The 27,931-nt window shown below is 46.9% G+C and overlaps 1 protein-coding gene across 1 annotated transcript in view; it reads right to left on the bottom strand.

Annotated features, from left to right (window-relative positions):
* The window catches only part of LOC309379803 (uncharacterized protein), a 206,376-nt gene that overhangs the window by 61,966 nt on the left and 116,479 nt on the right, over positions 1-27,931 (bottom strand). Inside the window, exons 55-65 of the mRNA XM_081929256.1 lie at positions 27,366-27,482; positions 26,758-26,895; positions 15,759-15,839; positions 15,603-15,665; positions 13,188-13,223; positions 10,086-10,139; positions 7,251-7,295; positions 5,120-5,155; positions 3,576-3,611; positions 3,347-3,406; positions 143-268 (exon numbers count right to left, since the gene is read on the bottom strand). Coding sequence (XP_081785382.1) covers positions 143-268; positions 3,347-3,406; positions 3,576-3,611; positions 5,120-5,155; positions 7,251-7,295; positions 10,086-10,139; positions 13,188-13,223; positions 15,603-15,665; positions 15,759-15,839; positions 26,758-26,895; positions 27,366-27,482 — 792 coding nt within the window. The remainder of the gene's footprint in view (positions 1-142; positions 269-3,346; positions 3,407-3,575; positions 3,612-5,119; positions 5,156-7,250; positions 7,296-10,085; positions 10,140-13,187; positions 13,224-15,602; positions 15,666-15,758; positions 15,840-26,757; positions 26,896-27,365; positions 27,483-27,931) is intronic.

Below are 27,931 nucleotides of genomic sequence, written 5' to 3'. Positions count from 1 at the left end.
GGGTCCCTTTCAGCAGCTTATGAAGTAGCCTTGAGAAGCGTGGAGGTGCTTCCGTACTCCACCTCCGCTCCCTGCGTTTGAGTCAGTTCCCTGAATCGCTTGGCCACTGGGCTGTTGCCACACCCAACTGTTGATCACCTACCTTTTGCCCTGGAATTCCAGGTGGGCCTGGGGCACCTCTCTCCCCCTGCGACCCGGGGGTCCCGGGGTTGCCACGGATACCCTGGATGCCTTGTGCCCCTGGAGGTCCTGGGACTCCGGGCTCACCCTAGCGAGAAGACACCATATTGTCCCGTCACAAGATGAGCACATGTTTTTATAGTATGATCGTGATGAATTATCAGTCGCTTTGTACAACAACAACAACAACAACAACAACAACAACAACAACAACAACATAATTTGTTATTTGTACCCTGCCCATCTGGTTGGGTTTCCCCAGCCACTCTGGGCGGCTTCCAACAAAGATTTAAATGTATTAAATACATTTAAATATATTTATAATGTCACACATTAAAAACTTCCCTGAACAGCGCTGCCTTCAGATGTCTTCTAAATGTCAGGTAGTTGTTTATCTCTTTGACATCTGGTGAGAGGGTGTTCCACAGGGCGGGAGGCCACTACTGAGAAGACCCTCTGCCTGGTTCCCTGTAACCTCACTTCTCGCATTGAGGGAGCCGCCAGAAGGCCCTCGGAGCTGGACCTCAGCGTCCGGGCAGAACGATGGGGGTGGAGACACTCCTTCAGGTATACTGGGCCGAGGCCATTTAGGGCTTTCAAGGTCAGCACCAACACTTTGAATTGTGCTCGGAAACGTACTGGAAACGTATTGGAAACGATAAGCGACTTGACAAGGTGGAATACAAGAAGTAAATAGCAATTTGGACCTAGAATCATAGAATTGTAGATTTGGAATGGACCCCAAGGATCATCAATGCAAGAATATGCAGTTGTCTGATAGAACCTGCAACCTTGGCATTATCACAGCACCACATGCTAAGCAACTGAGCTAACCTAGATATTTCTTTTATAGCAGTGGGCATTGCAAAGCACCTAGCATGTTCACCCAATGAGGGCAAGTCCTACACACCCCTCCTAGAAGATGTCAGGGACTGGCTGGGTGAAGAAGAGTGGTGGGAGGTAAGAGCTAGGGAACCCTCAAGGGAAACCCCAGAGGAGGAAGGCTCAGAGCCCAGGGATTGGTGGTGGGACACAGAGGAGAGGTCGGAGGGAGAAGATTGGGAGGAGGTGGTGTTGGAAGCTGAAGGGGCAACAGGGTTTACTGAGCAGGAAGAGCCTGTGACAGAGAGCAGTTCAGACTCTTGAGGCTGAAGCAGTGCAGAGGGGGTCACAAGGCTGCTGGAGAATTCAAAGAGTCTGCCTCTCCTGCTGTAAGAAGCTCCTTCTTGGTCTCCAAGAACATGCAGAGAAGAGCTGAACGGAGGTCAGAGGTGCACAGATGCAGTTTGAGACTGCTTGGGAGAGGTGGAGCCTTAGAAGGGGCGGAAGGCAAGGACCTTCAGACCTAGCAACCGCCCTACAGGGGGAAGACCCACCGAAAGTGTTGCCGAGTTGTTTGCTGTTTCCTTGACAAAGAGTTAACTTCGCTGACAACTGACTCTGCTTCTTCTTCTGACTCCAGCCTTGACGGATAACCACCATAGGAAGCAACATTAATGAACCAATGGCCTAGGTGAACAAAAAGGCCTTAGCCTGGCAGCTAAGGAAGGCCCCAGACAGGTCTCCCCAAGGAGAGCATTCCACAGTGGGCCACCACCGAAAAGACTTCACTCCTTCCTTAGGGAAGGTCTTCTGATGAAGACTGCAGGGTCAGAGCTGGCTTGTATGGGGAGAGGTGGCCCTTTGGGTTTTGTGGTCCTCCTGATACATTTCCATCTCTTTGTAGCCTTCAGCTCCCTCAACTGGAAGGGAAGCCAGTTCCACTTTCCACCCTGATGGTCTACTTCAGGCCAGTCTGTTTCTCCTCTATAAAGAGCGGGAAACCTGTAGCTCTCTGGACACTGGACTATAGCTCAGTGTTTCCCAACCGGTGTTCCGCGGCACACTAGTGTGCCGCGAGACGTTGCCTGGTGTGCCGTGGGAGGGAGGCGGGCGAGTTGGGCGGCCTTTCCCGAGGTGCACAGGCCGAGTGGCGGCCGGCGAGGGGCGGGCAGGAAGCAGCCGGGCAGCGGAGCTCCTCCCGGGCCGGACAGGGAGGGGCTGCGGGGACTCGCCCCGGCGCCCCGTCCGCGCCTCCAGGTGAGGCGGGTGGCCGGAGGGCTCGGCTGCCCTGACCGACCCAGTCGCCAGTTCCCGCTTGGCCCTTCCCGGAGGAGCGCCTTGCGCGCCCCTCGCGGAAAGACTTCCTCGGGAGTAAGCCCCACCCGCCGCCGCTGGAGTTGCTGCCGGGAGGAGGCGGCTTTCCCCTCGGCGGGGCGGGGCGCGCTTGGCGACGAGGAGGCGGCCCCCCGCTTATCTTCAGGCGCGCTGCTCTTCGCTCCGGGACCAGAGGAGTGAGGTGCGCGGCGGCGGCGGCGGGCGAGGTTGCGCCGGGTGGAGGCCGGGCGACCCGGAGCTGGTCCGAAGAGGCGGCTCTGCCGGGCGAGGTAACTCTTGGGAGCGGAGCCTGGTGCTTCTCAAGCCACGCTTGCTAATTTATGAGCAGCCACATTAAAATAAATCCCCGGCGCGTCTTTTCGGGTGCCCTCCGCTCTCCATTTTCACTCCCTCGTTGGATTCCCCTCTCCCAGCGCAGAACCAGAAAAGTTGACATTTCTTCCCTCTCACCCTCGCCTTTTGTGGAAACCTCCCTTAGCGGGGTTGCTGTCTGAACAGACAATTGTTCCGATTTCATTTTGAACAGTAACTTTAAAATTAATGTGCCTTTTCCAAAATCTTTGGCTCCGAGGCGGTTAGTTCATTTTGGCATGCGGAGCCAGCTGCTTATTTATTGGCGGCCGTGAGGGTGAGGATAAACGGGGAAACCTTCCTTCCCCCCATTCCAGCTTTCCCCTGGCAGTGCCCACTTCTTGCACTGAGAATTTGCCCTTGTTTTGGAAACTCTTTGCAGTAGCCGCGCTTGGGCAACAACATTTTCTAATGGTGGTGTGCCTCGAGATTTTTTTCATGAAACAAGTGTGCCTTTGCCCAAAAAAGGTTGGGAAACACTGCTATAGCTCCCTTTGTCCCTGACTGTGGGCTATGCTGTCTGAGGATGCTGTGACCTAGAAGCACCTGGAAGGTTAAACATTCCCCACTACTGTCCTCTATAAAGGACTAGTTGGCTGTTCAGAGAAATAAACGAAGTCTCAATATGGAGATGGAGCAGGAAAGTTGCAGAACTTGCCTTGTGCCCAGGAGGTCCAGCCTGACCAACAGGTCCCCGGTAGCCAATGCCTGGCTCTCCCTTTAGAAAACAGAGCAAATAAGAGAGAAGTGAATCCCGACCACACAGGATAATACACAGGTTCACATGATGCCAATAATTTGTGACTCAAATTGCAAGCAACTCTGCAAATGGAAGATGAGTTGCTTGTTCTGGGCGGCCCCTGATCCCAGCAAAGCCATTCCTTTACCTTTTGACCCACTTCTCCTTCTTCGCCTCTGGCGCCCTGGTAGAGACAAGAGCAAAAGGTAAGTTTCTAGTCCTCTTGATGCCATGAAACACCCTGGATATGTTTGGGCAATAACTGATACAGGCTTAGGGGTAAAGGTAAAGGGACCCCTGACCATTAGGTCCAGTCGTGGCCGACTCTGGGGTTCCAGCGCCCATCTCGCTTTACTGGCCGAGGGAGCCGGCGTACAGCTTCCGGGTCATGTGGCCAGCAAGACTAAGCTGCTTCTGGCAAACCAGAGCAGCGCATGGAAGCACCATTTACCTTCCCGCCGGAGTGGTACCTATTTATCTACTCGCACTTTGACGTGCTTTTGAACTGCTAGGTTGGTAGGAGCAGGGACTGAGGAACGGGAGCTCACCCTGTCGCGGGGATTCGAACCGCCAACCTTCTGATCGGCAAGTAAGAGCTGTTCAACAGTGGAATTTGCTGCCAAAGAGTGTGGTGGAGTCTCCTTCTTTGGAGGTCTTTAAGCAGAGGCTTGACAACCATATGTCAAGAGTGCTCTGATGGTGTTTCCTGCTTGGCAGGGGGTTGGACTCGATGGCCCTTGTGGTCTCTTCCAACTCTATGATTCTATGATTCTAAGTCCTAGGCTCTGCGGTTTAACCCACAGCGCCACCCGCATCCCGATACAGGCTTAGGGGTGTGTGTGTATTCAAGCTGTAGTGCCTCTGCTCTGATCTAGCAAGGTTTTTCTTGCATCCGTATCCGAGTATGTGCTGTGTGCATTAGCCTTGCCTGGGCTTCCTGAGGTCAAGCTGTCCAGCGACAGTTGCCTGCAACTCTATGTAAAGTCTAGTTTTGGGCCCTGAACTGGGGTATCCAGTTGCTACTGCTGGGCAGAACTGGAAGCGCTGTCAAAGATCTCCCAGCCTGTAAGAATGTCTGGACTCTCCTTCCTTTGATGTTTTTAAGCAGAGGTTAGATGGCCATCTATCATGGATGCTTTAGCTGAGATTCCTGCATTGCAAGGGGTTATTGGGATCCTCCGAAACTCCTAGGGGCAGTTCCTCTTCCAGCGGTGGGGAAAGCCACACCTCCAGTGGAGAAGAGAGGGAAGGGGCCAGCCAAGCGAGGAAAGGGCTGGAGGATGCTGCCAACGCATGCCACTTCCGTCGCCCAGCTTGCACAGAGGGGTGAAATGCAAGGAGAGGAGGAGGAGGCTTGGGGTGCCGAAGTTCTTACGTTGGGGGAGAAGCCGGAAGGGGCCATTCCCGGATTCTGCAAGTGACTAAGATGGACATGAACTTTGTGTATCTGCACTGTAAATAGTTTGCACAATAAAACCTGTGAAAGACAGGTCGGAGTCCTGCCTGGTTACTCGCGAGCAACCACCACACAGCATCTGACATGTACTTTGTAGTTTTTTATTTTGATTTTATTCTGTGAACTGCCCTGAGACCTCCAGATATAGGGCGGTATATAAATTCAATTAATGATGATGAAGAAGCTGACCCTTCGGTCTCTTCCAACTTTATGATTCTATGACCTTTGTTGCTTACCTTCTCCCCTGGCTCTCCTGGCTCTCCTGGTTCCCCCTGTAAGGGAAAGAGAGAGAGAGAGAGCTCACTTAGGCTCAGACCCTGATGCTTACATGCTTTCCATCGCACAGCAAAGATTTTGGACAGCCCCGTTCCATGTGCTCCCCTTGCACAAATGCAGAGATCAGAGCGTGTCCTTCGACTGCTCCTCTTGGCCAAAGCCTCTCCAAGCTGTGCCAGTTCTCAACGTCCAACAGTGCAACGGCCCTCCCCATTTCTCCTTCCGTCTCAATGCAAGAGTGGGAAACACATGGCTCATCAGATGTTGCCAGACCCTTGATTGAAACTCTGGAAAGGTACTGCTAGTCTCAGGGGAACAATAGTAAGCCACATGGGTCTGAGTCAGTATAATGCAGCCATGCAAAGCCACTTCTGCCCTGCAGAGGAGGTGGGATTGCGGCCGTCACAACCCAGCCCCCGCGCAATTGGGGGAATCCCCAGCCGTGTCACTCCCTGGCCAGCCAATCGGCTAGCTCTGGGGGCGTGTCCTGCCCTATTTAATGCAGGCACAGCGAGGGATCTCCATCTTTTCCCTCCTGCCAGCTGTTCCTGCTTTTCCCATCCTCCCGCCATATAAGGTTTCTGTTCCTTGACCTTGCTATGGACCTCGGTTGGTCACCATTGAGGGGCCTGGTAGGAATTTTTCCACTTGGCAAATTGGCACCAGCCGCTTGATTTTCGCCTACCTCATAGCAAATTGTTACAACTTTCTTGGTATTGGCGGTTAGGCATTGGTATTTGGATTTGATTTGAGCTTGGATTTGATATCCTGCTTTATCACTACCCTAAGGAGTCTCAAAGTGGCTAACATTCTCCTCTCCCTTCCTCCCCCACAACAAACACTCTGTGAGGTGAGTGAGGCTGAGAGACTTCAGGGAAGTGTGACTGGCCCAAGGTCACCCAGCAGCTGCATGTGGAGGAGCGGGGAAGCGAACCCAGTTCACCAGATTACGAGTCCACCGCTCTTAACCACTACACCACACTGGCTCTCATGGTATTGTAGATGGAAGAGGGGAGGAAGTGCCATCACCTGCCCTGCATATTAAGGGTTCCAGGGGGTGTGGCCCTGTCTGAAGCCTATGGAGGTGAGGGCCTAAGGCACGCCCCCTACCGATTACCCCCGGACTTCAAGCGGACGGGCTGAAGCCGGATATAGTCGGTTAGGACCAATGCCTAAGCCAATACCGCTCATCACCTGTAACCAATAATGGGCTAAATAAGGCCAAAGTTGTGGCCTTATTTAGCCCATTAACCTTAATAATTGTGTCATGTGTCTTTATTTCCACTGGGGGTGGGTGGGAACACGCCACGCAAGGAGATCCACTAGGAAATGGGGCGTGGGGGTAAGGAATTGAAGGGAGCATTTAGAATCCTGAAATCCAGCTTTCCGTGGTAGTGCAACGTTTTGCCGCAAGCCCCAATTGTCACACACGCACACATAGAATAGAATCATAGAGTTGGAAGAGACCACAAGGGCCATCGAGTCCAACCCCCTGCCAAGCAGGAAACACCATCAGAGCACTCCTGACATATGGTTGTCAAGCCTCTGCTTAAAGACCTCCAAAGAAGGAGACTCCACCACACTCCTTGGCAGCAAATTCCACTGTCGAACAGCTCTTACTGTCAGGAGTTCTTCCTAATGTTTAGGTAGAATCTTCTTTCTTGTAGTTTGGATCCATTGCTCCGTGTCCGCTTCTCTGGAGCAGCAGAAAACAACCTTTCTCCCTCCTCTATGTGACATCCTTTTATATATTTGAACATGGCTATCATATCACCCCTTCACCTCCTCTTCTCCAGGCTAAACATGCCCAGCTCCCTTAGCCGTTCCTCATAAGGCATCGTTTCCAGGCCTTTGACCATTTGGTTGCCCTCCTCTGGACACGTTCCAGTTTGTCAGTGTCCTTGAACTGTGGTGCCCAGAACTGGACACAGTACTCCAGGTGAGGTCTGACCAGAGCAGAATACAGTGGCACTATTACTTCCCTTGATCTGGATGCTATACTCCTATTGATGCAGCCCAGAATTGCATTCGCTTTTTTAGCTGCCGCTAAAACATGTGCATAGATGTTGCAGCTCGTGCAAAGAAACTGACCTGTTCTCCTTTGCTGCCTTGGCTTCCAGGTGCCCCCTTTTCTCCCTGATAAAAAAACAGAATTAAAGAGAAAAAAGAAACCTCGTCGTTTCCAAGCACAGTCCAGCTATGTGGAATTTTGCAGGTGCCTCTTGGGCTGCTGGAGTGATTGCGGCTGGATCTCTAAGAGCACGGTAGCGGATTTCCTCCTCCTCCTCCATTTGGAAAAGGCAACGTTCCTCCAGGAAGCAGAGGGCAAAAGGTAATGAAAAAATACCGTATTTTCAGCTCTATAAGACGCACTTTCCCCCTCCTAACAAGTAAGGGGAAATGTCTGTGCGTCTTATGGAGCGAATGCAGGTGGGAGGCTCTGCTCAGTGCTCCCTTTAAAGAGCCGCGTGGAGCGTGTGTGCGGCTCTTTGGGGCTTTTCCCCAAGGAGAAGGGCTGCCCTTCTCCCTCCTTGGTAAAAGCCCCCAAGAGCTGCACACACACTCTGCGCGCTCTTGGGGGAGCCTTAGCTGTGCGCAGCCTCTCGCGGGCTCCCCTTGCCCTTGAGAGGCTGCGCATGGCTGCGCAAGAAGCCAGGACAGCCAGCGGGATCGCAGGGATCCCGCTGGTTGTCCTGGTTTCTTGTTTAGCCGCGCGAAGCCTCCGCAGGGCACAGGGAGCCTTCATCCCCGTGCCCTGCGGAGGCTTCGCGGGGCTATCCAAAAGCCAGAACAGCAAGAGGGAGTGCTGCACAGGGGAGCCTTCATCCCGCTGCCCTGCGGAGGCTTCACATGGCTATCCCTGGCTTTTGCAAGAGATGGGGGAAGGGACAGAGCGTGTGGCTCTGTCCCTTCCCCCACCTCCCAGAAAAGCCCCCCAAGAGCCGCGCTCCCTTTAAAGAGCATGCAGCTCTTGCGGGAGGTGGAGGGAAAGCCAAGAGGCTTGCTTTTGCTGAAGCCAGGAGGGCAAGAGGGATCGGTGTGCACCGATCCCGCTTGATCTCCTGGCTTCAGGAATACATACGCTTCAGGGTTACATATGCTTCAGGTTACAGACTCCGCTAACCCAACACGGCTACCTATCTGTAACCAGAAATAGTGCTTCAGGTTAAGAACTTTGCTTCAGGATGAGAACAGAAATCGTGCTCCGGCGGCGCGGCAGCAGCGGGAAGCCCCATTAGCTAAAGTGGTGCTTCAGCTTAAGAACACTTTCAGGTTAAGTACGGACCTCCGGAACGAATTAAGTACTTAACCCGAGGTACCACTGTACTGGCTACACTGACTGGAAGCTACTCTCCAGGGTTTCAGAAAGGGGCTATTCTCAGTCTGACCTGGAGATATCGGGGACTGAACCTAGAACCTTCTCCATGCAAGACTGATTCTCTGCCACTCAGCTACAGCCGTCCTGTGACTTCCCTGCCACTGTTCTTATTAGTGACATTATTGGTGTCCCAAGAGACCATGTGGCCTAGCTGTGCTGTCAAAGGAGGGCCATCTATTAGGAACTATTAATGCTGGCTGTTGGCTCAAAGGTCCCCAAAGCGAAAGCGCTGCATGATTGAAAAATTGTCTTTGCGGTATAATAGCGTGTGGAATCTTGCGATACCTGAGACAGTAACACGCAATTTAGCAGTCTCAGAAGGATCTGAAGACTCTGAATGTTTCTATCTTGGGTTCTTTTCACCAGTTATTCTCTTATGCTACTAGAAAGGATCTGCAATAATGTGCAACGTTTGAACCTCATAATCCTGAATGAAATTGTTCTGTTCCATTGTTCTGCTGCATGCTTTGATGTATATCTTGGGATGCAATGACCTTTTTGTAATTCTAGATTTTTATTTTTATTATTTATTTATTTATTCATTTATTTATTATGCTTTATTAACCGTAGTTACATCCATACATCAAAGACATTTTGTAGTCTGTAGATCAAACCCATCAAAATAAAAATTCAAAAACAAAGAAGTATATATCTTCATAAATTTAACTTCCTGTCCTTCTCAACAGCTTTTCACTCTAATAAACCTATTACCTAAACTTATCAGCAAAATCTTGATAAAATATTAATATGCATCTAGGTATATACATATATCTATTTAACCTGTTCAACCTTTATTTGCAGAGCTTATTCAAAAGCTGTAACTCAAGATTGCAACACTTATTTTTTTTCGCTCTATAGGACACACTGGACCATAGGAGGGGGAGAACAGGGAAATTTTTTTCTCTCTTGTTCTTCCCCTCTAAAACAAGGTGCGTTCAAGGTGCATTCACCCGAGCTTGTGGGGCTGGCGGTGGGGGGAAGCGCTGCCGGATCCTCAGGAGCAGGCACCAGGTGAATCCACTCTGGCCCCGGAGGTGGTTGAGGACTCAGTGCCTGCAGGTGAGTCTCCCCCTGGGACCAGAAACCCTTCAGCCTCTCCTGAACTGCAGAGGCTCAGGGCAGAGAGGCGAAGGGAACTGGTTTCTCCCAGGAGGAGTGCTCGCCTTAAGGCCAGGAGAGGCGGGCCTCCTGGGGGCTGGGACCGCCCCTGGCTTCAGAGAAGATAAAGGCCAGTCAGCCCGGTCCCAGGTTGTGGGAGCAACGTCGTTGATGAGCTGTTTCGGCCAGCATCCAGTCCTGTTTCCCCCAGAGTTCCTGTCCTTGCCCGGCTTCTCGCTGTGGACCCCGCTTCGCCCGAGGAGGACTGTCTGCTGACCCTCAACTCAGGTCCTGGACCTCGCCCCACGGTAACCTCCACCCTGGACCAGCACACACTGTCTCACTGTTTCATCAGCCTAGGTTGCATCAGCCAAAGAGGTTTGCCACCACAACCACACAGCTTTTTATGTTTTGGCATCTATTGACCAAAAAATAATAATAATGCAAACCTTTTGACCTTGAACTGGCAGGGAATCAGGATCCACCATGTCTGACCTTTGCTTCTAAAGAGAGAAAACCTTGTTAATTTTATATCTTTGGATTTTTACATTTCATCTTAAAATGCTTTTCTTCCCCTGAGCTGTTGAGACAGTTTCAGGCCCCTCTCATAATACTAGAGCCCAATGGGGCTACCCAACCATGGGATGTGATCCATGAGAGGCAGTCAAATACAACATTCCTTGTTTTCCTAGAGTGGACATGCAAGGGGATGTTTGGTCCCACCAGTCAAAACTTCCTGTTCCTCCTGGGCTGGAGCATCCTTCCTTTTGCATGTGATAGAAGGTGGCTGTGACCTTACCTGTCCAGGTAACAAAAGGATGAGTCATGCAGCACACCTCTTTCTTTTTCACTTCCTTCTTCGTTTGACCAGCGTTCAGCTAGGACTGCTCTGCTAGCTCTCAGCTGGCAGAAGCACTGGGATTATTCCCCCATATGGGGTAGATCCACATGTACATATTTGTAACTAAGTTTGCGTTCAGGGATCCAACTGTGAACTGATGTAAGTAAGTAAACTTCTTTTATTGACTTTGAATAAGAATTGTGGCGTCTTTATTCTTTTAAGAGGGATTCAAGGGAACTTACCAGGAACGTACAATTCAGTCTGAGATGGATTTAATTGTATAATAGTGAGAGGCTCACACGAGCCTGCAACCAGCTATCTGCTGTGCATATAAAAAGGGGGGATGTAACTCTGCTACATAAAGGAACTTGCCAGCGCAAGTTAGGAAGGATATTAATAAACAATATATCCTCTCCTGCCACCCTGGACATTCCCACACCAACAAGGCTGAATGCTATAAACAGGGGCATTTGACCCAGTTTATACTTTATGATGATGATTATTAAAGATTTTCTTGTTTTACAGAAGTATGTGTAATGTCTCTTGTATTTTTTCCATGTAACATTTTTACAAATCAGTTTCATAAAATGCTGGAGAGGGTCACCTCCATAGGCACATACCTCCACATGTGGTGGGAGTGCCCCAAAATCCAACTATTTGGCCCAGTTTATATACCTTAAGCCGGCCCAGGCAAAACACACACACTGTCTACAATAGGTCGCCTTAATGCTGCAATTAGCGAATCACAACACTGGCCCTATCTCAGTAGGGATTGGCAGCCTGCCAGCTACTAACAATGTCATTGGAAGGTCATAACAGCCTGTAGAGTGTAAGCAACCAACAAGCTAATATACTCAAACTTCAGTAGCTTTTCCATTATTTCAAAAAATTATACACTGCATGATTGCAAAAGGCCTCAAAGCAGTATCTGTGTAAATGGACACCATACATGTGGCATGAGTACTGCCCAGAATATAAATTTAAAATATTATATTTTATTTCTTCACTGATTTTACTCACAGGACTTGCATATGTGTTATATGTGTAACTTATAACAGTTATATAAAGGGACCCCTGACCATTAGGCCCAGTCGTGACCGACTCTGGGGTTGTGGCGCTCATCTCGCTTTATTGGCCGAGGGAGCCAGCGTACAGCTTCCGGGTCATGTGGCCAGCATGACTAAGCTGCTTCTGGTGAACCAGAGCAGTACAGTGAAACGCCGTTTACCTTCCCGCCGCAGTGGTACCTATTTATCTACTTGCACTTTGACGTGCTTTCGAACTGCTAGGTTGGCAGGAGCAGGGACTGAGCAACGGGAGCTCACCCCATGGCGGGGATTCGAACCACTGACCTTCTGATCAGCAAGTCCTAGGCTCTGTGGTTTAACCCACAGCGCCACCCATGTCCCTTAACAGTCATATAAGAACTGGCAAAAGAGCTTTTTCTGTAATGGTGAAATAAAAAATGTCCACATTGAGAAAAAACAACAACAACCCAAAGCTGAATGCTGGAAGATTCAGAGTAGACAGAAGAAAGTCCTTCACACAGTGCAGGCATGTCCAACAGGTAAATCGTGATCTACCGGTAGATCACTGGACGTCTGTTGTAGATCACTGGTAGATCACTGGCTCCCCCCCCAAAGAAGCTAAACTCCCCTTTAAAAAGCTCAACAACTTCCACCTGAACCCCCCAAAATAGGGTAGATCACTGCCAGTTTTTAAATCTGTAAGTAGATCGCAACTCACTTTCACTTTCTTGCTCTGCATGCACTCCTGCGTCTTTGTTGACTCCAAACGATCGCTGAACTCGTAATCTTTCCCTTATTAATTTGAGACTTCCCTTTTAATTTCCAGCCGAATTTTGCCAAATTATATGTTGCAAGTCCGAATTTCTTAGTTTTGAGAGCGGAGCGCTGTTCCCCACAGGCTCGGGGCTTCACTATTCAGCCGCAGCAATGGCTTCCCGATAGCCAGCAATCCCGTTCCGCCGCACTCTTCACCTCTTTTTCGGAGGCTACCTGGCGGCCGGACGGGCTGCTTATCGGCACCGCCGGGAACCTGGAACTCTGGACATCCACCAGAGGTTTAAGCGGAGGGTTTTAGCGCCCCCAAAACCCCCCTTTAAGGCCGAAATAGCTAGGGTTTCCCTCCCGGGAAAATCCCTCGCCTGCGTTGGGTGCGCGCTCCACCGGAAGTCCCCGAGCACTGCCAGGTTTTAAATCTGTAAGTAGATCGCAGTTTCTTGGGAGTTGGCCACCCCTGATAGCACATAGCTAACCTATTGAATTCACTCCCCAAGCTATGATGGCATAGCTGTCAACGTTTCCCCTTTTTTTAAGGGAAATTCCCTGATTCCGAATAGGATTCCTTGCAAGAAAAGGGAAAGGTTGACAGCTATGAGTGATGGCCACCAACTTGGGATGACTTTAAAAGAGTATCAAACAAATTCACAGAGGACTGATTGTCTCTCGGACATACCCTATACCAGGAATCAGGGATGTCCCATCCCATTTCGCCGCCTGAGGCAGAAAGGGAAGCTGCCTTGCCCCTTGCCAAAGCCTCACTTACTGCTCCATGGTTCTCTGGCAGCAGCAGCAGGGGCAGGTGGGGCACAGGCTGGGGTGCCACCCCATGGGACTCTGCCACCTGTGGCGGCTGCAGGAATCACAGCTAAGAATTGAGAGTTACCTGCTGTTGCAAAAAGGGTTACCTTAATTCTCTTTGCTCCGTGAGGCCCAGGATAAGCCTTGAAAGAGAGGAGAAGAAAATCACAAGTGCACAGGGAAGAATGGAGGACAAATCAAATTCGAGGCATATAAGGCTAGTGAAATCTGTCCGTTGAGGTTCTTGTCAGTTGCTCATTTTCCCAACCTTCAGTTTAGCTAACTGCATTTCCACATCAGGTTGCAATTTCTCTGTAAAGGAAGTACTGTGGTCCCTTGGTTCTCAAACTTAATCCGTTCCGGAAGTCCGTTCCAAAACCAAAGCGTTCCAAAACCAAAGCGCGCTTTCCCACAGAAAGTAATGCAAAACGGATTAATCAGTTCCAAACTTTTAAAAAACAATCCCTAATACAGCAATTTAACATGAATTTTACTATCTAACAGGACCATTGATCCATAAAACGAAAGCAATAAACAACAACAACAACAATTTATTATTATTATTTATACCTCACCCATCTGGGTAGGCTTCCCCAGCCACTCTGGGCAGCTTCCAATCAAATATTAAAATACAGTAATACATCAAACATTAAAAGCTTCCCTAAAGAGGGCTGCCTTCAGATACCTTCTAAAAGTTTGGTAGTTGTTGTTCTCTTTGACATCTGGTGGGAGGGCGTTCCACAGGGCGGGGGCCACCACTGAGAAGGCCCTCTGCCTGGTTCCCTGTAACTTGGCTTCTCGCAGGGAGGGAACCACCAGAAGGCCCTCGGAGCTGGACCTCAGTGTCCGCGGAGGTAGAACGATGTATTGCAGTCACACAATCAATCAATCTATCAATCAATCAGTAGCTGAACTGGGTTCCACACAGTTACACACACACACACACACACGCCACAAAAACGCAAAATAAACAAATAGCAAAAACAGTCAGACCTCAGCGTAAGAAAGGAAGCGTGGCACTCAAATCAGAAGTGGAACACTCTAAACGGAGCACGTTCGGCTTCCGAAAAGAGTTCGCAAACCAGAACGCTTACTTCTGGGTTTGCAGAGTTTGGGTTCCAAGTTGTTTGAGTACCACAGCATTTGAAAACCAAGGTACCACTGTAGTCCTTATGAGATTTCATGAGCAGAGCATCCCTCTTCTAATACACATTAACTGGCTATCCCAGTCTCTGAATGAGATTCCAAGGGGTTTGGGGCATTCAGCCAGGGTCTGTGTTCCTTTGGGGGAAATGAGGTACCGCAGAGTCTGCAGTATCTTTGAAATATGCTTTATTTGCACATATTTACACCGGAAACTTCCAATGGAGAGTGATTTCATAGAATTCACATCTCAGAAGGCGCTCATCCTTCAAAGGGGCACAAGATATAGGACATAATATACAATTTGAGGACTGGCAAAAATTGTGGATAACAGATTTAAAATTTACAGATTGTTCCCTTCTGAAAGAAAATTATATGAAAATGATGTATAGATGGTATATAACACCAGTACAGACAGCAAAAATGTATAAAACCGGCTCTAACATTTGTTGGAAATGTAAAGAAAAAGAAGGGGCTTTTTATCATATGTGGTGGGAACGCAAATAAGGTTTTAAAAAATTGGGAAATGATGTATAACGAATTGAAGAAAATGTTTAAAAGGACATTAATAAAAAAACCCAAAACAGAAGCATTTTTGTTAGGGATCGTAGGACAAGACCTGCGAAGGAAAATAAGGAACTTATTTATGTATGCGACAACAGCGGCAAGAGTCCTGATAGCACAAGGATGGAAGAATGAGGAAACCCCGACAAAAGAACAGTGGGAAGAGAAATTGATGAACTATGCAGAACTGGCTGAACTGACATACAAATTGCGAGATAAGGACAACTGTGACTTCAAGGAAGAATTGGAACTTTTCACAAGTTATTTAAAAACACAACAAAACGAACTGGACTCCTTGGCAGGTTTTGAATAAACACACACAAATTTATGGTTGATAACACGATGGGCAGATATGTAAGGATATATACAGTTTTATAATATGCAGAGAAAACATGTGCAGCGAAATCAGTGAGAAGAGCTGGGGGAAGTCGTTGGTGGGGGGCAAAGGGGGGGAGAAATTACCACATTTTTCGCTCTATAAGATGCACCAGACCACAAGACGCACCTAGTTTTTGGAGGAGGAAAACAAGAAAAAAAATATTCTGAATCTCAGAAGCCAGAACAGCAAGAGGGATCGCTGCGCAGTGAAAGCAGCAATCCCTCTTGCTGTTCTGGTTTCTGGGATAGCTGCGCAGCCTGCATTCGCTCCATAAGACGCATACACATTTCCCCTTAATTTTTAGGAGAGAAAAAGTGAGTCTTATAGAGCAAAAAATACGGTATGTAGGTGATTATATGGCTTGATAGTTTGTTATGTGGAAATTGAGCAATTAAAAATATTAAAAAGAAAAAGAGAAAAAACCACAATAACTCACCCCATAACTGGCATGGTGTTCCAACTTGGCTCCCCTAATTCCAAGCGCACCTGGAGAACGCACCTGTGCAACCACAGTAATAAGTCACATGCTTTGCTTGTTTGCTAAAGAAATCAACACCTCCTGGGGCTCAAAGGTAAAGAGGGGGGTCTTTACCTCAAGGCTCTGGGTCTCTGCCGTCCTTCGGACTCTGCCGCTGCTTCTGTCCTCGGGTTCAGAAAGGCCGCCGGCATTTTCCTGCTTGAAGGAAGACAGCGTTGGCCAAAAAGGAAAAAAAAAACCTGCACAGAAGTTCCCTGGATTACTTTGAATCCCTGTTTAATAATAAGCCCAGTATTTGAGTTTGAATCAATAAATTAATCAATAAGATGGATCAGGCCAATGGACCATCTAATCCATCGTCCTTTTCTCACAATGGCCAGCCAGATATCTGTGGAAAACCCGAAAGCAGGATTCGAACACAGGAGCAACTCTCCCCTCCTGTGATAGATAGATAGATAATTTATTATAGTCAGAGACCAGCTTATAAAACACACTTGGGGTACAGTCACAGAAGGAAAACAAACAATGTACAACAATAAATTTAAAATTTATAAATGCGATAAGCACATAGAACCATAAAACTTTAATATAAGATACCACAAAGAGAGGGGGCATGGGTGGCGCTGTGGGTTAAACCACAGAGCCTAGGACTTGCCGATCAGAAAATCGGCGGTTCGAATCCCTGTGACGGGTTGAGCTCCCGTTGCTCAGTCCCTGCTCCTGCCAACCTAGCAGTCTGAAAGCACATCAAAGTGCAAGTAGATAAATAGGTACCGCCCCGGCGGGAAGGTAAGCGGCATTTCTGTGCGCTGCTCTGGTTCGCCAGAAGTGGCTTAGTCATGCTGGCCACATGACCCGGAAGCTGTACGCCGGCTCCCTCAGCCAATAAAGCGAGATGAGCGCCGCAACCCTAGAGTCATCCGAGACTTGATCTAATGGTCAGGGGTCCCTTTACCTTTACCTTACCGCAGAGAGATGACACAGAGTCTCCCATGGAACCGAGTTTGGGGATTTTCTTTACAGACTAGTTTGAGTTGGGAGATGGTCTGCGCCTACAGATCTGTACATAGAATCTGGTGACCATCCGGGTCGTCTTCTGATCTTTGCCTAACAGGAAAAGGTCAATTTTTGCTTTTCCGGGAGGTCAGCGAGCCTCACCAGCAGGGGATCAATGGTCTTATTACGTGCCTCTTCATAAAAGCGACATCTAAAGAACAAGTGCTTTGGGCTTCCTATTTTCCCCAATGAACAGGCACAAAGTCTCTGAGCATATGGGAGTTTTTTTAAGGCTCCTTCCAGGACCGGCTAGAGCAGAGCAGAGCTTCTGGTGAGTATAAAGGCCCTTCTTGCATTTTTAGATATGAGAAAGAAGAGATATCTGTTAAGTTGTGGGTGGACATATCAGACAACACAGCGATTCTTCAAACAGCTCTTGTTTGTTCACAGGCCAGAACAGAACTGAACTGAAGGGTTCAGCCAGCCTGCTTATATAGAGCTCCACTACAACACAACTGTAACACTTTCTATAACTATCCAATCACTGAACGTCACTTTCAATCCCTTATTTGCATATGTGGACCTGAGTGAAAACTATCTACAGTACAGGTGAAACTCGAAAAATTAGAATATCGTGGAAAAGTTTGTTTATTTCAGTAATTCAACTTAAAAGGTGAAACTAATATATGAGATAGACTCATGACATGCAAAGCGAGATATGTCAAGCCTTTATTTGTTATAATTGTGATGATCATGGAGTACAACTGATGAAAATCCCAAATTAACCATCTCAGAAAATTAGAATATTAAAAGAAATGAAATGAAATTATTATTATTATTTGTTATGTACTGAGTTGAATAGAATCCAAAATGCAGCAGTTTGATTGGTCAAAGAACAATAGGACCCAGAATGCTGGAGTCTGATTGGTCCTAGAACAATAGGACCCAGAATGCAGCAGTCTGATTGGTCCACAGGAGCCACCCAATCCAGCTCCAGGTGGAAGTGAATCCACAACCTGATTGGCCTACAGGTGAATCCCGGAATTAGCCAATCACGTGGGGCCCACTGTGTAAATAATGTATATAAAGCAGACATTCTGGGGGAACTTCCATTCCTCCTCACCACTATGAGCTGAATAAAGAGCATGAAATCCACTCTCGACTCCGAGTATATTTCGTTATTATTATTATTATTATTATTAGTAGTAGTAGTAGTAGTAGTAGTATATTGTAGGGGGAGGGGATCCAGAGTGAAAAGTTAGAGGCGAAAGACGGGGCCAGTCGTCAGTTTCAGCAACGTTTCCAGCTCATAGCTGTCAACTTTTCCCTTTTCTTGAGAGGAATCCTATTCAGATTAAGGGAATTTCCCTTTTAAAAAGGGAAACATTGACAGCTATGTTCCAGCTGAATGAGACGAGCCAGAGGAACTCGGCCGTGTTGTGACTTTCTGTGAATAAAAGCCAACTGCATTTCGTGACTTAGATTCTCTCCTGGCCTGTGGATGACCTGTGTCCGAGAGCTCCTTGACCCCTGGCTTGCCTGATTTCAAATGTCCCTACCAAATCACGAAGTTGGAAGCTTGTGAATGGGATGTCTTTATAAATTACACGGGAAAAGAAGCCTTCCAGAGCATCACTTGGCTTAGCATAGATTAAATCCCACTGGCGATCAGACTGTTTCTCCAAGATTTAAAATCTAGATACACTTATCGGGGCTGGGGGGATTGATTTACTAAGTACGTTCATGGTGTTGTAAACAAAATCTTCCTATTTCCCCTTATAGGGTATCCAAGAGCCCATATAGAGTCCTTACGTAGGTTCCCTATTGGTAGGAGAAAATAACAGAGGCCTTCCAGAGCATCACTTGGCTTAGCATAGATTAAATCCCACTGGCGATCAGACTGTTTCTCCCTATTGGTAGGAGAAAATAACAGAGGCCAACCAGAGAATACTGAGAAGCAAAGCAGATAGTAAGCCTGATCTTTATTGATCTGTTGCAACAGGGTGCTCCCCTCACATGCGGGAAAGGAGGAGGACCCAGAACAAAGGTGTGCCTGCCCTTACATAGAAACTTTAAATTCCCTGCCCTGTAGATCCAGACCACCCCTCCATACATCATACATACATCACAGAAGGGGTGTAACCCAAGACCCCCCCCCAGATACATCATACCTACATCACAGAAAAGGCGATCTACAGCAGAAATCTGAGTGCATTGTTTATCTCATCTGACAGGTTACCTGTTAATGCTAACTTGATTGGATACCCTGGGGAGCCTGGCCAGTCTTTTGTAATGAAAAATACTTAGTTCCTGAGCCAGGACACAGGCTCACCCTATTCAAACACCCTTAAGACAGGATTTGTGAAGGAAAAGACAATGGGGAGGCTTTTCCATTTTCCTTTGACCTTGCAGAGAAAACATTTGGTCAGTTTGGGAATCAAAAATAGTTTCAGGTCGGTCTTCCTGTGCTGATCTATGTACATGCTTGGTCGGTACATTTATGAACATTTAACATATATCTAAGACTTTAAAATTCTTATCACAATGCTTAGCGGAAAGTTGTGATTCTAATTAAGGAGTCAAGCCAAAGCTGTGTAAAGAAGGCTTGTATTCCCTATGTAGAAGTTAATTTGAAAATAATTGTTTTTTGAAGTTAGTTATCTATTTTTTGTTTTTATTCCTTTTCTGATTTCTTTCTTTTCCTTTTCCTTTTATTTGTGTATAACGGATGTATCTACATGTTTGTAATAAAGACATTAAAAAATATATCATGGAAAAAAACGAAGTTGGAAGTTTGCTTTTGGAAAAACAAGCAAACCCGTTTTCAGTTCACAGCATCGTGCGCCAGCTGTCAGATACTGCCAAACTCCACACCACGGGGCAGCCAAACATCCCAGCTGTGAGTCGGTCCTCTTGGTGGATATTGCAAATACTCTTTAAGTTCTCAGCCTCCCAAAACTTAGCCTCTCTTTACTGTGTTTTCGGTGTGATGTGATGGGAAGCAAACAGAGCAAGAGGAAAGGGCATGTTACAAAACCTTCCGCTGCGCCAGCCCTCAGTTCCACAGGTGGCAAGCAATTTCAGCAAGCAGCATGAGAAGACATCCATCAGGTCCTGCGTTCTGAATGGGGATTAGTGGCTAGATGGGGGCAGGGAAATGATTCACCAAACGCTTAAAGCATTGAGCAAAATAAGTGGAATAGAAATTAAAACTTCAACTTCAGAGGATGCAAAACTCTTGCAAGTGAGGGACACAGAGCACAGAGGGGTTTTGCCACCCTGAGAGGCTGTGTCACACAATCCCAAGACACGCATAACGTTTAACCTTTAATTTTGACTAGGGCTAGTTTTCAACATCATTATATATCACCGGCTAAACTTTTCTTTTTTCTTTTTTCTCTTTTTAAATACAGTGGTACCTCAGGTTACATACACTTCAGGTTACATACGCTTCAGGTTACACTCCGCTAACCCAGAAATAGTGCTTCAGGTTAAGAACTTTGCTTCAGGTTGAGAACAGAAATTGTGCTCCGGCGGCGCGGCAGCAGCGGGAGGCCCCATGAGCTAAAGTGGTGCTTCAGGTTAAGAACAGTTTCAGGTTAAGTACAGACCTCCGGAACGAATTAAGTACTTAACCCGAGGTACCACTGTAAATATTATTAGTATTTTCCACACAACAATGACAACACGAAAAATATCGAAAAATAACAATACACAAAACACAAAAACCAACATTCAGGGGAAAAAACCAAATCCATATCTTACAAGTTAATAGAAACACTAAAAAGAAAAGCAAACATTGACTTCCAGAATAGAAGTTTAAAAGGGGAAGTAAATGTAATTTTAGTATTTTCATTATTCTAATAGTTATCATTATTTCATATTGGTAGAAGGCAATGTTAATTTAGGCTTCTTTGTTTTGCTGTCTGTATAATTTTTTTAAGCCAATAAAAAAAGAAAAAGAGGAGTTTGCTGGATCAGGCCAATGGCCCATTTAGTCCCGCATCCTGGTCTCACAGGGACCATAAAGATGCCCTAATGTGATGCCCACAGGTAAAGGTAAAGGGACCCCTGACCATTAGGTCCATTTGTGGACCTAATCTGGGGTTGCAGCGCTCATCTGGCTTTATTGGCCGAGGGAGCCGGCGTACAGCCTCCGGTCATGTGGCCAGCATGACTAAGCCGCTTCTGGAGAACCAGAGCAGCGCACGGTAACGCTGTTTACCTTCCCGCCAAAGCGCTACCTATTTATCTACTTGCACTTTGATGTGCTTTTGAACTGCTAGGTTGGCAGGAGCAGGGACCGAGCAACGGGAGCTCACCCCGTCGCGGGGATTCGAAACGCCGAACTTGTGATCAGCGAGTCCTAGGCTCTGTGGTTTAACCCACAGCACCACCCGCGTCCCTCGTGAAACCCACAAGCCGGCTGCAATCACAAGAGCCCTTTTCCCTCCTGCAGTTTTCAGCAACTGGTATTCAGAAGAATTTCATGCACTGTGCAGGATTATCTCCTGTGCAGTTTCTTTAGCGCACTGGTTCCCAAACTTTTTCGAACCTCAGCCACCTTGGTTCCATGATGAACCCCGTAGAAGGGATCGCCCGACCTATTTCCTCCCTCTTTTATTATTACAGACTCTAACAAAGTCCTCTCTAAACTGCTCTATAGCCCCCCGGTTCCAATTAAAACCGGCTGTTAATGAAAGCATGCTACTTAGCAGCAATTCACCCACCTTAGCATTGCTAGCGAGTGGCTGTGGGGTTATTTAAACGCCTCCAGAATGGGAAGCAAGGGAAGAGGAGGAGGAGGTGGAGGGGCTTTGCAGTCGGTTCAGATCAACTGCTCCCTCTTGAAGGCAACGTGAGTTTTTTAATAGCTGACAGCAGGCAAGGGCATCGTTGGAAAGAGAGATTGAATCGTGTTCTGGGCTTGCCAAGCGTTCACAGTCAGAGCAAAACATCACCTCGGTACAGCTTTTTGCAAATGAAAAAGCTTTGGCAAAGGAGGAATCTGAAGGTTTGCCGTAGCAGGGGAACTGAAATATACTCGGAGCTGAGAGTGAATTGCAAGCTCTTTATTCAGCTCATAGTGGTGAGGAGGAATGGAAGTTCCCCCAGAATGTCTGCTTTATATACATTATTTACACAATGGGCCCCACGTGATTGGCTAATTCCAGGATTCACCTGCAGGCCAATCATGTTGCAGATTCACTCCACCTGGAGCTGGATTGGGTGGCTCCTGTAGACCAATCAGACTTCTGCATTCTGGACCCTATGGTTCTAGGACCAATCAGACTGCTGTGTTATGAAGCCTATTGTTCTAGGACCAATCAGACTGCTGCATTCTGGACCCTATTGTTCTAGGACCAATCAGACTGCTGTGTTATGAAGCCTATTGTTCTAGGACCAATCAGACTGCTGCATTCTGAATCCTATTGTTCTGGGACCAATCAGACTTCTGCATTCTGAATCCTATTGTTCTAGGACCAATCAGACTACTGCCTTTTGGATCCTATTCAACTCAGTACATAACAGGAACTTAGAGGCCAAAACTCTTCATCTAGCCCTCTGTATTCTCCCATGGCGAAACGTCCCACAGAATGATCCCTTCCTGTGAGGTCATGCCTCTTGCTTGCCTGAACTCTGGATGAAAAAGGGGTGTGGGGTGGGTTTGGGGGTTTGTAAATTCATGAGCAACTCCAACATTTTGGAACCCACTGGCCCCAAACTACTGCAAAAGTATGGAGCGAATTGAAAACTGTTGGGTTTGGGGAAAGACCTACGGCCCACGGTTTGAGTATCAATTACTCTGTTTGAGGGATGGCACACAACGTGCAGTTCGCAGCACAAAACAAGCACAAATCTCTGGCATCGGTTTGGAGGGGAGCCAAACTGTCCGGGTTACGCATTAACAAATTTTGAGAAATAGCCTGCTGTATGAGCCTTACACTTTGCTCCTCCCACTTTGCCTCTGGCCACGCCCACCACATGCAGACCAACGAAATAATAATAATAATAGCTATGGTTTTCCCAGTAGTGATGTATGGGAGTGAGAGCTGGACCATAAAGAAGGCTGATCACCGAAGAATGGATGCTTTTGAATTCTGGTGCTGGAGGAGACTCTTGAGAGTCCCATGGACTGCAAGAAGATCAAACCTCTCCATTCTGAAGGAAATCAGCCCTGAGTGCTCACTGGAAGGACAGATGGTGAAGCTGAGGCTCCAAGACTTTGGCCACCTCATGAGAAGAGAAGACTCCCTGAAAAAGACCCTGATGTTGGGAAAGATGGAGGGCACAAGGAGAAGGGGACGACAGAGGACAGGATGGTGGGACTGTTCTCGAAGCTACCAGCATGAGTTTGACCAAACTGCGGGAGGCTGTGGAATACAGGAGTGCCTGGCGTGCTCTGGTCCAGGGGGTCACAAAGAGTTGGACACGACTAAACAACAACAACACAGAAGAAAGCCGCACTGAGTTCAGTGGGTCTTACTCCAAGGTAAGGGTGTGGGGGGCTATCATGTTTTATCCAGGTGACAAGATCAAAGGATTTGCACCAGGCAACACCCAGATGCAAGGAGCAGAGAGCAGGTCTCCGTTTCCAAAACAGACATGTCTACTGTTAAGTTGTGGGTGAACATATCAGACGACACAGCGATTCTTTAAACAGCTCTTGTTTATTCACAGACCAGAACAGAACTGAACTGAAGGGTTCAGTCAGCCTGCTTATGTAGAGCTCCAGTACAGCGTAACTGTAACAACTTTCTAAAACTATGCAATCACTGAACGTCACTTTCGATCCCTTATTTGCATAACTATCTACAGTATCCCCCTGCTGGCCCAGGGTGAGAACTTCAGTACATAACATCTACGTTTGCTCAGCATATGCCTGCCAGTTCAGCTATGAAGCATAGTGCCAGTGTGGTATGGCAGTTACGGCATTGACCCGGGACTTGGGAGGCCCGGGTTCAAATCCCCATTCAGCTACAAAGCCCTTGGGCCAGTCGCTGTCTCTCCGCCTAACCTACCTCACTGGCTTGTTGTGAGGATCAAAGTGGAGAGGCAGACAAGTGTGTATGCCGCCTTGGAGGAAATGTAAGGAACAGATAAATGTGGGTGGGGTCTACTTTTACCGCTAAAACTAAGTCCTTTTCGGCTTAGGGCCCTTGTATTTACGGGACCGCCTCTCCTGGTCTGCCCTGTAGAGCAACTTAAGGTCCATGAATAATCATAGTTTAGAGGTCCCGGGCCCTAAGGAAGTCAGGTTATCCTCCACCAGGGCCAGGGCCTTCTCAGTGATGGCTCCAACCTGGTGGAATGCTCTGTCCCATGAGACCAGGGCCCTGCAGGATTGAACTTCCTACCACAGCGCCTGTAAGACAGAGCTATTCCACTTGGCTTTCAATTTGAACTTAGCCTGATCTTTTATTCCCCTTCCTTCCCTCCCCCTCCCCTTTTTATGAAGATTACCCGCTCCGGGATCCCACAGCTAATTCTCCCCTGGTCTCCTCGCTGGCCCAAAGAGGACTAATTTAGTCAGCTAGCCCTGGTGATCATCTAATGTTTATTGGATGGATTTACCCCTTAAATTGATTTTTGAATTCTGAATTTATTGTTATTCACGTTTTATACTGTATTTTATGCTGTTTTTTCGTTGCATCAATTAAGTGTTTTAAATTTGTTGTTAACCACCCTGAGCCCGGTTTTCTCAACTGGGAAGGGCAGGGTATAAATACAAATTTATTTATTTATTCATTTATTTATTTATTCATTCATTCAAAGGGAGGAGGGGTAAATCCCCCCCCCCCAATTTTTTTATTGATTTTCCACATTTATAACAAAAATGACATATAAAAACACAAAACTCCTTACAATACTAAAAGAAAGAAAAAAAGAATAAAAACACTTATTACTTCCAGAATCCAAGTTAACTTTCATTGTAATCTGACTTCCTCGATTCCCCCCTAACTGAACAGTTTTCCAAAATCATCTTTCTAATTAAATTAACTCCTTCAATTTACTATCTCCCTCTCTTTTCTTTTTGGCTTAAACCCATATTATTATACAACGTTCTTATTCTACTCCTAAGCCTATCAGATACTTTCAAGTATCTTCTAATTATCTTATATTACAATATTTAGCTAAATAGTCTTTAAATCTATTCCAATCTTCTTGGTACTCCTCTTCTTTCTGATTGCGGATTGTAAAACCTGCCTCCTGCTTATCTCCCCATGTGCTGCTATTTCAAACTTCTGCACTGAAATCAACGAGCACAGCTAACATAGGGAATTCTGCAAACATAGAGCCCCCTTTCGAAAAGGAAGAATCCAGCCGGTCTGAATTGTGTGGGCCGGCTGCCCTCTGCTGGATGCTGCAGTCAGAGCCAAAGGAAACAGAAATAGCTGCTTCTGTGTCCCTTCTAGTGCTTCGAAATAGGCTCTCATCTACACAGAGGTGAACCCAGAGCATGCTTCTTGGTTACGCGATCCAAGGGTCAGTGGTAACATGCGCAGAAGCCGTTTCGCGCATCACCACCATCCCAGAATACCTTCTGAGTGCACAAAGGCAACCCAGTATATCTGGGTTCTACCCAGACACTGAGGTCCAGCTCTGAGGTCCTTCTGGCGGTTCCCTCACTGCGAGAAGCCAAGTTACAGGGAACCAGGCAGAGGGCCTTCTCGGTAGTGGTGCCCTCCCTGTGGAACGCCCTCCCACCAGATGTCAAAGAGAACAACAACTACCAGACTTTTAGAAGACATCTGAAGGCAGCCCTGTTTAGGGAAGCTTTTAATGTTTGATGTATCACAGTATTTTAATATTCTTTTGGAAGCTGCCCAGAGTGGCTGGGGAAGCCCAGCCAGATGGGCGGGGTATAAATAATAAATTATTATTATTATTATTATTATTATTATTATTATTATTATTATTATTATTATTAAACCCAAGAGAGCCAGTGTGGTGTAGTGGTTAAGAGCGGTGGACTCGTAATCTGGGGAACCGGGTTCGCTTCCCCGCTCCTCCACATGCAGCTGCTGGGTGACCTTGGGCCAGTCACACTTCTCTGAAGTCTCTCAGCCCCACTCACCTCACAGAGTGTTTGTTGTGGGGGAGGAAGGGAAAGGAGAATGTTAGCCGCTTTGAGACTCCTTCGGGTAGTGATAATGCAGGATATCAAATCCAAACTCTTCCAAGTAGACTCTCTTGATGTGATGGTAGATTGGGCAAGAGATGTGGGACATAACATAATGTTTGGAGACTGGGAAAGGTTGTGGAGGAAAGGGGTCAAGTTCACTGCATGTACGGTGTTAAAGGAAAATATTATGAAAACGATGTATAGATGGTACTTAACCCCTGTAAAATTAGCAAAGATTTATCATAATAGTGGTAATCTATGTTGGAAACGTAAAGAAAAAGAAGGTACCTTTTATCATATGTGGTGGACCTGCCCCAAGGTGAAAGACTTCTGGGAGAGGATTTATAATGAACTGAAAAAAATGTTTAAATATACATTTATTAAGAAACCAGAAGCCTTTCTTCTTGGAATAATAGGTGCGGAATTGCCCAAGAAAGAAGTTAGATGGTTTTTTTATGCCACAACTGCTGCTAGGATTTTGTTGGCCAAGAATTGGAAACTACAAGAAGTGCCAACAGTGGAGGAATGGCAGATGAAGATGATGGACTTTTGGGAGCTAGCCGACCTGACTGGAAGGGTCCGCGACCAGAAGGAGGAGGAGCACCAGGAGGAATGGCTGAAATTCAAAGACTATTTAGCTAAATATGCTAAGATAATTTAAACAGAAATACTTGCAATTACCAGATTGGCTTAGGATTTAAATATGTGATGTTATAGAATAATATGTTTAAAGTTAATAGGAAAAGAAAGAAAGATGTTACAGTACTTGACTAAGTAAACTTTATGAGAAATTAGTTTTGGAAAACTGTCACAATGATATACATTAAAATTCAGCCAGGGGAATACGAGGAAGTCATTCAATAATGTTAACAAAAGTGGAATTATTACAGTTAGGATTTATGTTTCTTTGTTTATAAATTTGGAAAATTAATTACAAAATTTGAAAAAAACACCAAGTAGACTCTCTTGGGTTTCTTTCCCTTAACTCACCCGACTGATTTCTTTCTCCCTTTTTCGCTCCTTGGGTCTTTTCTTCAGAGGTTCCAGCAGTTCTGTGGATGCCATGGGTGTTGACAACACAAGCTCTGCAGAATTTGGCCCTGTCTCCAGCTCAAGACCGGAAGGCACCTACAGAGACAAAAATCAAGGAGGTTTTATGACAAAGAAGCAGCCCCGAGGTGCTAAAAGCCCTTTCAGAAGATGCAGACTGCCCCTCTGGGGCAGAACGGAGAACTGTGCCAATGCAGCCTCAGCCATGTCTGATCCGTGCTGGATGAGGCCAATGGCCCACCACTGTGGAAAGCCTGCAAGCAGGATTCAAACACAAGAGCCTTTCCCCTTCCTGCCGTTTCCAGAAAGTGGTATTCAAAAGAATTGCTGCCTCCAAGTCTGGAGGCTGAAAATAAACATCATTGTTATTGTTGTTGTTTAGTTGTTTAGTCGTGTCCGACTCAGCAGGGTCTAGCGAGGGGAGAGCGTCCCCAGACTCAAATGGGTTTGGCTTGGAATAAGTTCAGCTATTTCCCCCCACACTGAAGAGAAAGAAAACGGACATATAATGTGCATCTTTTTTATTGAGTTCTGGAGGTAGTGCTTACACTGAATAGGTCACCATCTGTCTCCATCTTTTCTGGGGTCTCTGTTACCTGACGTAGTGCATTCTCTAGCGAGTGGAGATGGGACTCTGGATCAAGATGAAGGGAGCTCTGTTCTACCTGAAGAAACAGAATAATCTCTTTTGGGTGTCATAGGGGATATTAAACAGAACACGAGCCAATCACGTGCTACTACAGCACATGCAGCCAATGTCGCTTTATTTTTTATTAATGGAAATATCATTTCGAAGATCCAAAAATCAACAGTAGCACTTTACTCAGCACATGTAAGACCACATTAGAAATCTTGTGCTTACTTCTGGGTGTGTAGCTAAGAAGGCTGCTGGAAAAAAAGACTGATAAAGTGAGAGTTTGAAAGAGGATCAGGATCTGGAGGATAAATATTGAGAAAAAGTCAGGATGTCCTGAAATGTAAACGTAGCAGCGGCATCAGGGTTATCACGTTTGTTGAGGTCCATAATTTTTGCTTAAGGATCAAGCTCAGAGTATACACAGCTGATAGGTTGGCTTTCCAGGCCAAGTTCAAGGTGTTACTCTTGGTACATAAA

Source organism: Podarcis melisellensis (assembly GCF_964234715.1).
Source record: "Podarcis melisellensis genome assembly, chromosome: 10".
NCBI classification, from domain to species: domain Eukaryota; kingdom Metazoa; phylum Chordata; class Lepidosauria; order Squamata; family Lacertidae; genus Podarcis; species Podarcis melisellensis.
Note: the sequence above shows the minus strand (reverse complement) of the source record. Positions and strands in the feature narration are given on the sequence as shown.